The sequence below is a fragment of the Nymphaea colorata genome, chromosome 13 (assembly GCF_008831285.2).
Source record: "Nymphaea colorata isolate Beijing-Zhang1983 chromosome 13, ASM883128v2, whole genome shotgun sequence".
NCBI classification, from domain to species: domain Eukaryota; kingdom Viridiplantae; phylum Streptophyta; class Magnoliopsida; order Nymphaeales; family Nymphaeaceae; genus Nymphaea; species Nymphaea colorata.
Genome location: NC_045150.1, coordinates 4,365,094 through 4,379,627, shown reverse-complemented (window position 1 = coordinate 4,379,627; position 14,534 = coordinate 4,365,094). Strand labels below are relative to the sequence as shown.

The 14,534-nt window shown below is 40.3% G+C and overlaps 1 protein-coding gene across 1 annotated transcript; it reads right to left on the bottom strand.

Moving 5' to 3' along the window:
- Positions 1–662: 662 nt before the first annotated feature.
- Positions 663–4,124, bottom strand: LOC116266534 (trihelix transcription factor ASR3). The gene is made up of 3 exons (XM_031647769.2): positions 3,931–4,124; positions 3,235–3,824; positions 663–1,387 (listed from the first exon to the last, which is right to left on the bottom strand). The coding sequence occupies exons 2-3, from the start codon at positions 3,776–3,778 to the stop codon at positions 1,062–1,064; spliced, it is 870 nt and encodes a 289-aa protein (XP_031503629.1). The 5' UTR covers positions 3,779–3,824; positions 3,931–4,124; the 3' UTR covers positions 663–1,061.
- Positions 4,125–14,534: the final 10,410 nt, after the last annotated feature.

Below are 14,534 nucleotides of genomic sequence, written 5' to 3'. Positions count from 1 at the left end.
AATGACCTACAAGTACCATCTGCCACTCTAGCCAAAGCTATCGTACAGAATACATGATCCATCCTAGAGATTGCAAAATTAAAGGGGTAGGAGAGAAAGGGTAAAGCTTATGCCGTTGAACTGCCTTAAGACTCATCCAACGAGCAACATTTCAAGCCAACATCCAACAACATACTCAAGTATTTGCAATATATCTGTGTACTTCGTAGGCAGACTTGGAAATTCAAATGTTCATCAACCATCTCTGAGCCTTCATGCTTGGGACAGCATTTTTCACTTTCTGCAAACAGTTTATTCTGCTGATCTACAGCAAACTGTATCTCAACTTCTTCCCTTTTTTCGGTTTTCTGGTTTTGCTATTTTAACTTCTCTTCATGAGAACAGCCAGATTCAACCTTAATCAACCTACAAACCCCAGTCTCTTCGTGCTAAGGTTACAGGGACGCCTCCTACAGTATGAAACCATTGACAAGACTAGCTAACAAATTCTTTATTTCTTATTCTCTCTAGAATATTTTATCTTTTGTTTTTTATCCAACTCATTCCAGAAATTTCATGTATGTTAAAAATAACAAAAAAAATACATCGATCTCAGAATTGCGCTAGTCCCCAGGCAATAACTGCACAAGTGAACCAGTATTGTTAACTTATGCAAAAGCACAGAAATAAAGGAAGATATTTGGAAATCCATGCAAGTATCTCAAAACAAAACCTGCAACAAGTTTGGGAAAGAATGAGCATTTCCATCTTGATGTCATTTAAAGGCATTCTATAAACTAATAGCTGAATCCCCAATAACAACACAAGCTCACCCATATTGTAATGATCCTGTCAAGTCTTTACATATGAAAAGCAAAATTATCTAGGGCAGACAGTTATGGTTCTTGGGGTTTCTCTTAAAGTCAGCTACTTAGCAAATTAGATCATACTCATGATAATCTCATCACTGCATTCTCCGCAACAGTGGCAAGAACATAAAGAAACTAAGAAGGCAAAAAAGGATGACTCTGTGTTTGTCCAGAAACAGGGATGACTAGATCAAATTTACTTTACCAAGAAAGCTATTTTAGCTTGTCATATGTACATAAATCTACAAACAGGTTCAAGGTGTTGACCAATCCTCCAAGAACTTTTACAAGCTCATCACCTTGCTGTCTTCTGAATCCAGTCTGTGTTACACTTCCCCTCTCTACATCCAATGAGGAAAAACCATCATCAATCTTCGCAATTTTACCTTGAAGAATTGCATCAATATGTTCACAGTTCTCCTTTAGTTTAGCAGTAATTTCCTGTTCCCTTTCTATTTTGCTCGCAGGTGGATTTCCTTGACCTTCTCTATCTGACCCTTCCAAGGAATGTGATAGTCCTTGAACTTTAATCTTTGGCCCTTGCAAGAAGAAACTAGAAATAACTACAGAGAAGAATTCAGGGAAATTGTTTGTAGAATTGCATGACATGAAAGAAGGCAAAAAAAACACTTGTCGCAAATAGTTTTATTCATGAGCTAGAAGCTAATTTTGACAGCTAACAGTAGTAAAAATATGAGTAGTTCTATTCATGAGTTACTAGCTAAGTTTGAAAACTACTAGTAGTAGAGGAACTACTTCTTTTGTTTGACAACTACCAGTACCAAGACTGCTTTCTTCATACAAACACATGGCTCTAGTTGGATGACAGCATTAGGCAGGCCTGTCAATGCCCTATCACATTACACAAATCAGACTATCTGGGATCGTCTAGGAAATCAAACATTGAGGGTTAAGCATACCAGGGAAACTACATCTGTCCAACAGTTCAGGAGTTAATAACATGCATGTTCCTTTTAGTATGCATCTTACTAGAAGCACGTATATCCAAATATCATTCTTCATCTTCCTGACAATTTATTCTCAGAAGCTAAAATGAAGAAAAAAGTGATTCTGTCTCAAATGTCCAATGCTTAAAGTTATGTTTCAATAACAATAAACACATGGACATGTAGGAGGTCCTAGTACCGACCAAACAGACTTCTTCCATTTCCTGAAAATGCTTTTTTGGTTTTTCACCTACTTCAACAGACATGACTACATTTCTTCTTTTATCTAACAAAATATATAACAGATGTGACAAATATCTCGAAGACATGTGTGACAATATTTTGATGAAACGTTGCCAACACAGAACCTCCGTTAGAACAATCAGAACCTAGAATAGAGTAGACAGACATCTTTGTTACCATTATTTTGTTTTTTTTTTTTTTCAGATAGATTATAATCAAATTTGATGCACATAAACAGCAGATAACAAATGCTTATCAGAAAATATATCATGCAGGAAATCCCCTTTACTAGGTTTAACAACCTGTGTGGTCCTCCCAAGATTTTCGACAGAAGCATCTGTTCACTCAGTGACTAGTTTCATTCATGAGCTAGTAGCTACGTTTGAAAACTACTAGCAGCAGGAATATGATTAGTTTTATTCAAGAGTTACTAGCTAAGTTTGTGGACTACTAGTCAGTTTCAAAACTACTAGTAGGAATACTTTCTTCCTAGAACCGCATGTCTCTAGTTGGACAGTGCATTAGGCAGGCCTGTCAGTGGTCATACATATTAAAGAAATCAGGTTATTTGGGATTGGCTAGGACACAAGGCAATCAAACGGTGAGTGTTATGCTTAAACCTAGCGAAGCTATTCGTGTCCAACACTTCAGGAGAGTCATCTTCGGAAAATAGACATCAACAAATATGTTCCTTTTCAGCGCATCTTAGAACAAGCATGCATATCCAAATCTCACTTCTTTGTATTGACCAACAATTTATTCGCAGAAACTAAATGAAGATAGAAGTGTTTTATTGAAAGTTATTTTTCTATGACAATAAAGGCATGCATATATAAGAGGTTCGATTACCACCCAAACGTTGCTTAAAGTTGTTCTTCTTCCAATTTCTCATTATGCTTCTCTTCTTTTCCTGCTACTTCAACTGATGCAGACTAGGTTTGCCTCTTTGATCAAACCAAATATATAATAAACGCATAAAGATCTCAAAGTATAATCTGACAATAATTTGATGAGAACTGCGGCCAAAGCAGGACAAACAAAATTTGCCGGAGAAGCTAAAGTATATTACATTGACATCTTTGTTATGATCTTTCTTTCTTCTATTCTTAGATTAGAAAATACTTAAACTTGATGCACATAAATCGACAGTTAGCAAATGCACATAACAAATACACCAAGCAGAAAATCCCCCTTACTAGTTTTTACAAAAGCAGCCTGTGTGGTCCTCCCAAGTTTTTTGACAGGAGCATCGGATTCACTCAGTGACTCAGAATCGGATTTTTCCTCTCGAGCAATCAGAAAGTCACGTATCACTCCATATATCTCCTTATCAAACCCCACCGGAAGCTCAAATTCCTTCTTCTGCTCATCAGAAAGATCCCAATATGAATTATCCTGAGATTCAGACTCCCAGTCCTTGATCTTACTGTACTGCCCAAACACGGACTCCCACTGCCTCTTGCATTGATTTGATGGTCTGACAACACCACCATTCGCACAATTTTCAGATATGATCTTCCATTTCTGGTAACTTGAAAGTGCTTTCAGGGAATCCTCTTCAATGGCAATAATCTCCTTCACCATAATAAGCATTTCACCCACACTCCAATCTGGAGCAGCCTGTGACCGAGTGCAACGGGTGGCTGGTGTCTGTGTCATCGGCTTCAGCTTCTTTTCTCGCCTCCTACCTTTGCTTGTCTCAGGCGTCTGAGTTTCTATAGATGAGGTGGGTGGTTCCATATGGAGGTGGGAAAAAGAAAACGAAGACTGGGAGATCTAAATATGCCTGAAGAACAGAAAACATGAAAGTATAAATAATGGGGGATACAAATCAGCATATTTTATGTACCCAAAAACAAAGCAAATCAAATCATGGAACCAAACCGACGTACAATCTTTGTTTTCTTCTCTTCTATGTGCCTTTCAATCCCTCCATAAGCTGCAAATTGGTTAGAAATGGAGGAAGAAGAAAATAGTTAAAAGGGAGAGCTTCGGTTAGGTCATTCGGCCGAGGTCCCCTCTTTCTCCTGCAGTTCAGAAAGTATCTGCCATATTTCTCATCTGCCGCCGCGTATTCTCAAAATTGGTGACACTTTTTTATTCTATTTTCAGTGTGAATCTTTGTAAAAATATAAATAAACGAGACTAATACCTTTATTTTCACGTGTCTTCCACATGATAAAAGATATCGCGGAGTCCTAAAAAAATATTTTAGATCCTAAATGAAAGAATTTATTCAAGATGAAATCACAGCTGGCCCCTCCATATATTCCTTTTTCAGTTATTTATTATAAAAAAAATGGTGGGACAGTAAATAGATTAGATCTCACTTCATGAAATGCTTATTGTTCATAAAATCGAATTTGATATTCAGAACTTAGGACTCATAATGGAATGTCATTAGATTATCCTCATTATCTTCATAGGACATGCAACAATTTACCATAACCTACATAATGCTTACATCTCAAAGATTTGATTATTAGGATTTGGTTTCTAACGGTTAAAGGTTTAGGACTAGGTCTACATTCTAAGTTTTGATTCATTCGTGCTCTGATTTCAAATTGAATTTTGAAAAACTTATTTCAGATTGAAAATAAGTTTGAGATTAGTGTTTTTAAATTCTCAAGGTTTGATATATCCTCAGTTGTGAGATTTAGGGTGGAGATATCATGATTTCAAGTTTAATAGATCTTGGTGATGAAATAAAGTTCTTAGTTTCGGTCAGGTTTCTTTAGGGAAACTTAATTGATTTGAAATTTTAGGGTTTAAGTTTTTAATGGTTTGTTGTAGGTTTCGCAAACACTGAACTTAAGACTTTATTGATGAGTTTAAAGGTCTATGCTTTAGGGTTTTGACATTTTCAATGTTATGGTTTGATCCGTGAATCTTCTAGGTATCTACGTTTTGTGACTTGATGTCTTTTAATTTAGATTTTGGGTCAGAGGCTCCAGACTTATGAGGTTTTCTATTGGGCCATGTTTTAATTAGTTGAAGTTTATTAAAAATTTTGTGATTTGTGATGTAGGATTTGATATTGGTTTTCAGAGACTTTAATGTGCTAAGAGTTTTGATAAAAAGTTTAAGTCTAAGTTGATTAAAGGTTCAACATTGATTTTCCTAAGTTTTATGATGTCCTAATCATTTGATATTTGAGGTTTAAGAAAACTTCATTTTTGAAATTGTGATTTTGAAATTCTTTTGAAAAACATGGATGCAATTTATAAAACATTGTGCCCAATTAGAGTTTAAGTAAAATTAGATTATTCTTACACCCAAATGAGTACTTAGGTTATAATACTAAATAAATCGTATTAAATTCTAAGCAGAGGTGAATTGTGTGCTTTGATGGGCAAAATGTGTTGAGTTTAAAAACAAAGTGATCCTTATCAAGTTTTAAGAGATTAGCTTCTCTCTAATCCAAGATTATTACTACAAATTAGGAGGCTTAACTCGATCAAGGGTGTTGTTTGGTCTTCTGTAATGAACAAATAAAATAACAAAGTTTTAGTTATATGTAATGCCTCGAGAATTTAAGCAAAAATTTAAAAAGAAAAAGATTAAGGATGGAAGCACATATCTAACCCTTGATACGTAGTCCATAAGGGAATTAATCTAAGTGAACTTGAAGTCCTGAAAATGTGATTATTTATTCTTTAAACTAAGGCTAGTAACATGGTTAGGGCTCTAATCTCATCAAATTCTCAATTAAGCATAGTGCGTGCAAATATGAGCAAAGATAAAATTATATAAAAGTTAAAAATTAACAACCATCTTATTATAAACATAATTAAATAAAAGAAAACATGTTTAATCTAAGTGATGCATCACCAAAGCTCAAATTATTAGTTCTTTAATCTAAGATTAGTACCATGATTAGAGATTGATCATCTTTAAGACTCTAACAAAGCATGGTGTCTGAAGATATACATTATCTAAATAAACTAATAACTAAGCTTAAGAGACAAGGGCATGCCTAGCTCCTTTATAAGGTTTAGTGACATTATTATTAAATCTGGTCTAATCTAAGCATGCTTAAGAAATAAAATAAAGAAGAAAAGAAAGGGAGGGAAGCTTACATAGGTGATGTTTTCCTTCGAGGCCAAGGAAGAAGGGGGAAAAAAAATAAAAAAAGAGTGAAGATGAGGAGAGAGAGAGACTATGATAGATGAAAATGAGAAAAATCCACCCCCATTTATAGGGATAGAGATGGGCAAAAGGGTAATAATGAATAGGGTTTCTTTTGGGCTGGTTTGTGGTTTTATTTATGGTTTTCATGGAAAGTTTTAAAATGTTGGGAACTTTAGTAGTTTTGCTTAGTGCTTTCCTTGAGTAGTTTTTAAAGTTTGTGGGCATTACAAATAGTTTGCTTCCATGGTTTTAGATTTTATTCGGTCGGGGGTGGTTTTGTCAAATAATGGTTTTTAAAATAGTGGGCTATTATTTAAATAATGTGGTTTTTAGGTATTAAAACTATAAAAAAGAAAGGAAAAAATAGAAAGCAGTGAACTGTTTTTGCGATTTTTTGGGGATTACCTTTGAAAATGGGGATTACCTTTCGAAATCAAGAGTATTTTGGGGATTACCTTTGAAAATGGGATTTTGGGTCTGGATTTTAGATTTTGAATCTGAATCGGATGTACGGACATTGGATGTTGGTAATTTGGATCTAAAAATAATACATGGATCCAGATTGGACATGAAATTGAGAGTTTGGATTCAGATGGGTCCATAAGTTGATAGATGCTGTGACATGTATCCAAAAGAGAGAAATTAAGATTAAGAAGAAAATAGAAGAAGATATGTTAAAATGGAAGAAATATAAGTTAAAACGATACACGAAAGTCAACAATGAGATAAATAAACAATTAAATTGGAAGACAGAAAAATAAAGGATGAGAGAAATATAAGTTAAAATTGAGAGAGAGAGAGAGAGAGAGAGAGAGAGAGAGAGATAAGTTGAATTGTAAGAAAATCAAATTTAAACGAGATAAATGAAAAAGAGAGAAAAGTAGGGAAAAAAAGAAACAAAGAAAGAGAAAAAAAACTAAAAAAAGAAGAAGGAAGAAACAAGTTAGATCGATAAAAGGATAAGTTAAAACAAAAAGAGGGAGAAAGATCTTAACCGAATAGACAATGAAGAAAATCTTGCCTTGGTTATGTTCTTGAAGCTTCAAAGAAGATCGTTAGTTAGGGAGAGACTCTAAACTTTCATCGGCTTAGCATAAATAGAGAGATAAACACATTAAAAGATAATGAAATAAGAAAAAGAAATTAAAAAAAACAAAAAAAAAAGCTAGAAATGAAGTCTACATACCTTGTTATGGTGGATCCTAAGGCTCCTAAAAGATGGCTCTGGTTAATTCAAAATGAAAGCTTGATATTGAGAATGAAAAGAGCCAAACAAGAAAAAATGAAGAAGAATTAGAGGAGAAGAAATCTAAAAGATAAGAGAATTGGATAGAAAACTAAGAGAAAAACTCTAAAACTTCAACTAAGAAAGTTTAGATGTTCCCTTAAGGTGGCCAGAGAGTACGGTAGAGCCGTGTGTTGCTCAGCTAGGGCACGTGGGTGGGGGCTTTTGTGTCCCCAGCCTCACAAGGTAGGTCCCGACTCAAAAAAAAACAAAAAAGTAATATTTTGAAGGATAAAATAATGTTTTGATTAAGGTTTATTCGGTTTCGTTTTAGGTGGTTTCAAGCTCATTTTAGATCCAGATCGGGTTTGGGTTTGCTTAGTTGTGGAAGTGTTTGGGTCCATGCCCGCAATTATGATCAAGAGTTACACAAGTGTTTTGGGCTTAAAACATATTTTTAAAATTTTTTATGCAAGGTTTTAATAAAAACAAATGGGGGTTTGCACGTGCGCATGTTGCTAAATAGTGTTGAAAATTGTTATTTTAGCCTCAACTTTCGATTTTCAGTTCAAATTTTTTATTTAGATCCAATTTGGACTAGAGAGTAGCTTTCTGGATCTGTTTTCCTAATTTGAACTTGATTTTGCTTTTTGAATTCGATTACGGATTTTAGGTTTGTATTTCGGATTAGGGTATGAATTTTGGATCTAGGACTTGGATTTGGATCCAAAACTGGATCTAAGGTTGGATTTTGGATCGAAATCTTAGATTTTGATTCATATATGGATCTAGAGGTCTCTTTTGGATCTAAGGTCAAGATTTGAATTTGTACATAAAGGTCTATTTTGGATCTAGGGTAAAAATTTGGATTTAGATACGGATCTATAGGTCTGTTTTGAATCTAGGGCTGAGATAGATATGGATATAAAGGTTTGATTTGGATATAGGTTGAAAATGTGGATTTGGATCTAAAGGTCTGTTTTGGGGTAAGCTTGGGCCCAAGGTCTGAAATTATATCCAAGTCTACTATTAAATTGAAAGAGAAAACAATTAGAATTATTGAAATTCATTCGATTAAATCAAAAAAAATTGAAGTGATAACATCTGGTGCCCATGTTTGCACCTACCCAACTGTCTTCCACTCGACAGAGTCTTCAAAGCACTCTTGTCCTCAGCCGAGTCCCACTACACATTGTCCCCTCTCGTTCGACATGTCCCACCGTGTGTCGGTGCTTCTCGTAGTCATAGTCAATGTGTCTCGCCTTTAGGCATCAGCCTTCTAAAGTCGCTCAGCCACAACAACATGCCCTCTCGGTCGTGGCCGATGCCAGCCCGACCACCGTTCGGCCTCGCCTCGGCCACCCTTGTCATGCGTTTGTGCTCCTCCTGCCAATAGTCCCTTGACCACTATTGGCCTAGCCTTCGGCTCCGCTCTGCCACATCTAAGCCAACCTTTGGCCACACTTCGGCTGCCTACTTCTAGCATTTGCACAGCTTCTGCCGACCGCAACCGTTCACGGTTGGCCAAGCCATGGACGACGCAGCCAATCCGCACCGAGCAATGCTCAACTTCACAGGGTGGCCGCCGGCCATCCACAGACCAGTGCAGCCTCAACCATCAGTTACTCGGCCATAGCTAACGAAGCTTGGCCACGTGGCCCTGACCAGTCTTTAGTTCCACTACATCCACCTGCGACTTGTTCCAGCGTCATCCACCGCAGCTTGCTCCAGTGTTTTTGCTACATGAAGTCAATAATTCTCATTGACCTGCCCTAGACTGCAGGCCTCTTCGTCAGCCCCCTCCATGGCGTTTCACAGTCGCATAACTGATTGTCATGTTCTCACTCTTTCCACTTGTAGGCTGACTCCTAGCGTCGTGCGCCAGTCACCTAAATGAGTGCAGTGACTCATCAACCTGCTCGGGTGCTCTAGCCCATGCGGGTCGAGCTCCCTTGGGTGTTCACCGGCAGAGCCTAGCCTTTACTTGTCTCTCACGTGTCCATTAATGTCTAGTGATCGGCGCCCACAACCGGAGCATGCATACTTGGCAACCTACAGGGTTGAGCTACTACCTAGTGACTACTATCAAGCGTGTAGTTCTCCAAGCATGGTCATATACTGTGGTGGCCAATACTGCGGTCGAGGAACATAAGAGGCCCGATCATTCATACCGAGACCTTCAGAGGTCCTGTAGACTCTTCTTGGAACGACCCTAGGGTTCATGGAGAAGCCAGTGTTATAGCCCTCCCACGTGCGACCGCGAGAGCCAAGGTTGCCGGCCATGACAGACTCACCGAGGGGCCAGCCACTTCCATCCTAGAGGGAGCCAGCCACTTCCATCCTAGAGGGAGCGAAGGGCATCACTGAGGCACTCTCAGCACATAGGGAGGCTAAGAGCAGCGAAGGGATACGTGGCCCTGCAACAAGTGAGGTTATACTCACTGATGGAGAGCACAGGGCATGCCAGCCTTCCACCAGGGAGGCAAAGGATCTACTCAACCAGGGCACTTAGCCTAGTTGGATGCATTGTGAGGCCAACGCAGCCCCTTCTGTTGTATCCAAGAAAGACTGGACGTATTTTGGGAAGGGACGCTATGGGCCTCCAGCGGATGGGACCATGGTTGGCCTACCACTTGGGCAGGTCAACCCAGGTGCACCTTAGCCCTCAACCCTGCTGGTCACAACCACTTGACCCAGCCACATGCGGACATAGGTAAGGCGGCCGAGGTGAGCTTGACCAGCTTTGACCGGGCGGGACACGTTAGTGTGTCATTCGGGACATGACGGAATAAGAAGGGCTCGACGAGCCTAACACGCTCAACACTGGAGGACTCAAATTTGAAGACTTGACGGGACTCGCTGATATATGAAGTTGGATTTGCCGAGGTGGTCGAGACACAATAGGGGGAGATGCATTGAGCGAGAAAGTGGACATGGGTCTAGGAGTTGTAATCACGGGTTATACCACAAGTTTTGTAGATCCGGATCCACCTAAAGCTACATGGATCTGGACGCGGGTTTTTCAAGGGGTTCTGAATAGGGCCCAAACTCATTTTTCTCTTGCGGGAATAAAACCCGAGTCTTTTATAACCTGGGTGGTTTGTGTTATGGAACCGGTCTGACGTCCTGATTCAGTCGGCAAACCAGACCGGCCCTAAACTCACACGCAGGAGACGCTCGGGTGAGCTGGTCTCGCACGTGCAAGACTGGCTGAGCTTGTCTCCCTCTCGCTGGTTTTTCCGCTCGTCTCGCAGAGAGACAAGTTTTTTCGATCTCCTCTGAAAGTAGACTGTAATCCCTAGACGCATTACTCAGTTGAGTTTCCGGCCATCAAGTGCCGATGGACGTGATCAAATGACCATTTTCGGTTTCTCCCTTCCTTTCTGTATTCACTAATCGCACAATCGACGGAAATAGTTGTAACTCTATTCATCTAAATCAAATCTCAGCGAGCATTTTTCGACGACAGGAGATCCTTCAGGCGTCGTTCTAGGACCTGGATCATCCTCACCCATATCGATGCATTTCTACTTCATTTGTCCATCACCCGACGCATCCACACCATCGTCTGCCTGTTGTAAGCCTTCAACCCGCCTCTCTGCCACGATCATCCCAATCATACCATCGTTGGTCTTCTACCGCACCAACATTGATATCCTTCCATTCAGTTCAAGATCGTCTTCCCTGCGTCGCCTGAGAGCTTCCTGATCACTGCAATCTGAATCACCCCCAATCTACTGAGCGTGAACCGTGGGAATCGTTGGAGTTGGCATTCTCGACAGCCATCCACAGTCCTGCTCTAACAAACATGGTATCAGAGCTTTGCTCAGCTCACTGCAATCAAGAGATTGAAGACTGTGAGAAGCGGCGACACTCGACAAAGTAATCCGGTCAAATCCGAGCTTTCACCGGAGAAGTTTCCAAGCGAATCAATGGCTGATCAATCCCGAAAGATTGTTGTATGTATGGTTATTCGATCCACAAAAAATTTCTCTGAGTTAATCGGATGTATTCACTGCCATTGATTTCTATTCTCTGTTTTCCCTTTTTTTGGTGGAGTTTGAGAGTTTTCGGCATCGATTCTGGCCGATCACAGATCCCAAGCATGTAGAAGATCATACGAGAATATTTTTGATGAATTTATGCATCCAACAAGCTATAGATTATTAAAATTTGCCCAAGAACGTGCGAGAAACAACTCGTAGAAGATCGTTGGAGTTTTCTATCAATTTTTTGGTTGCAGAAAGAAATTTTTGATGATCCCAAAGAATCCATGTGGAATATTCTGCCAAGTTCTTTGATCCTCAGTGAATCCGTGTCAGCCCCAAAACAGCACACGCCCAGACACGTGCTTCTCGTTGTGTCTAACGCAACAATGTCCAGCTTACTATGCGAATCACGAAGCGAGTCCCGTCTCACCTATTCGACAACCGTAGATGTGTCTCACTCCACCCATGTCGACTACTTCTCAACGCTTGCGAGGCGTGTCCCCAACTTTGGAAGTGCATGTCTGGACCTGACTCTTCCTGATTTAGCCTTCTCAGTCGAAAAAAATACCAGAATCTACCTCTCAGAATGCTAGCATTGATTACTCAGGCCATTGTTTTGGACGAACAAAGATCCATCAGAATCGTCTTCATCTTGGCTACCTCCTCACCAAATTGCAGAATTTTTGGAGTTGACACCAGGGCGCTACAATTTTTTGAGTACCAACTATTCTGAGTTCCCTGCAACTGAGTTGGAGCTAAGACTCGACAGAGAACCCGGGCTGAGGCGTGACTTCAACCTATATGTGTTTACGCTCGGAGACGAAACAGACAACGAGCTTCGTGGCACTGAATCTCTCTAAACGTCTACTATTTTTTGTCCAAGTTTTAGGATTTTTGGACAAGCCAATGAGGAGCAGCACAATTTTCCAAATATATGGGTCCCTGAGGCTGTCGAGTAAGTATCACACTTGTTGCACCGAAGTTCGAGCATGAGAATATGCATTCATGGGCACTTTTGGTGATTGTTTCACCTCATTACAACATCTCATGGGGTTTACTCGATCTTTCGGTGAGTTATCCATGACTCCTTAAGTTTGTCTCTTGTTGTCTCATTTAGATCTTAATTGTGTCGTTCTGAAAGTTGAGAACTGCAGTGAAAGATTATTGTGGAGAGGTCAACGCTGCACCGAAGCTATCAAAGAAGTATATGTGCTCGCCGGCGCAACCGACGACTGCCCCACCCCGTTTCTGATTCTCCTGGGGTTCACTCATATATCTGGTGAAATGACATTGGGCTTTATTTCTATCTGGTTTAATTGGAACTTGATTTACATTGCCCTGGATTACACTTATAATAGGAGGTATATTATTCGGGAGACCTTAGAACTGGTGTAAACGGTTGCAACAGAGTAGCGGCTGAACAAGAAGAGGCGTTCGCTGGCGCCTATACAGCGATACCTTCCCTGTACTCATCTTTAAACCAGGGGCTTCATTTCGATCTGATGAAGTGGCTCCACAACATTTTCCCCTTAACCTCCACAATTCCTACAACATTTGAACTTTTTGTAATCTGTTGAGAGGGGGAGACCTGCCACTTAGCAGATCCACGGCAAGAGCCTTTGGAGGCTTCCTGCCCCTTCATTGTTGCTGTTGTTCTTTTGTGAGGGAACCCGACCGGTATCACATTTCTGCCACCCTATAGTTGCAAGGGGAAGGGGTGTTGTTTTCTTTCCAAACCTGGCACCGACAACCCCTGTTTTTGGGCTGCTCCTCTAGCACTCATGCTGAGGACACAACCCTACAGTGTGAAAGACATACTGTAGGACACTTGGGGTATGGTTTGCTACATTTTAGGCATGGATGCTTGATACGAGTGAGATGAGAGAGTTTTAAGTCCTGTATCGCAGTACTATTGTAAAGTTTAAGTCATTTCCCTTGTATACAAATCTGAGAATTTTTGGTGAGATTGCGCTGGGCCGACTGTAATCTTCCTCACAGGAATAACAATGGCCTTTGTTCAGGCCAGAAACCCCTATACTAGCCAACCTGGTGAGATAGGCTAAACGAGTTCTTGGGTGAGGAAACTAGACGTCAGACCCCAACAAGCGTTAGCAGAGGGAGCATCTCTTCGAGACGACGATGACAACCCCTCTATGATAGGGTTAACCTTAACCCTTTCCATGACGATATGAGAGAACATTGGACCGAAGCAGTACCACGGATAAAGTTCTACTTTCCCAAGTTCGGAGGGCATGATGGTCAAGAGTGAGCTTACAAGACAAACCAATATTTTGACTGCCAACAGGTACTTAGAGAGCAGTGAGTATCCATCGTGGTGCTTCATTTTGAGGGTGAAGCCATGAGATGGTATATGTGGAGGTACTGGAACCAGCCAACACCTTCTTGGGAGGAATTAGTTGAGGAGGTGATGAACCGATTTGGGGAATCTGCTTTTCATGATTACGAGGTAGAGCTGAAAGCGTTAAGGCAAAAGGGGTCCGTGAGGGACTATGAATCAAAGTTTGAGGACCTTAGTAGTATGCTCCATGACTGGCCCGAAGGTGCACTCATTTCAAGTTTCATTGGAGGGTTGAGGGAGGACATTAAGCTGGAGCTTATAACTAATAAACGCTTGTGACTTCAGGACTGTTATTGGAGGGCCAATTTCCTTAAAGAAGAGATATGGCGTTTAGCTGCTTATCACCGACCTCAACCAAGCACCCTGATACCTAACCAAGGGCAATAGTCAGTCTTGCCTACACGGAGGGCCCCTACAAATCGAACATATGAAGGAACCAAACCTACTAGTTCCCCTAGAAACTCGGCTGCCCCTCAAATAAAGTATATTACCCAACAAGAGTGTGAGGAGATGATACGTCAAGGAATGTGTTTCAACTGTGAAGAAAGTGGTTTAAGGGGCATCATTGTAAAGCTCTCAATATCTATCAAGTTGTCGAGGAGGAAGGGAATTTATCAAGAAAACAAGAATAAGTATCACAAGCCTATTTTACTATGTCGCATACTCCAACTCCAAACTCCATGAAGGTGGAAGGGACCATTGGAGGTATTAGCGTGATGGTCTTGATAGACACCGGGGCCACCCATAACTTCATGGGTCAGCCCGTTGCCATTGCCACGAAGTGTGAGCCAA

Excerpts from the sequence above, each read along its gene's own strand:
- LOC116266534 (XM_031647769.2), bottom strand. The coding sequence starts at position 3,778 with ATGGAACCACCCACCTCATCTATAGAAACTCAGACGCCTGAGACAAGC. Across the intron at positions 1,388-3,234 it reads GGCTGCTTTTGTAAAAACTA|GGCCAAAGATTAAAGTTCAA; the intron begins GTAAGGGGGATT and ends TCTTCTTGCAAG.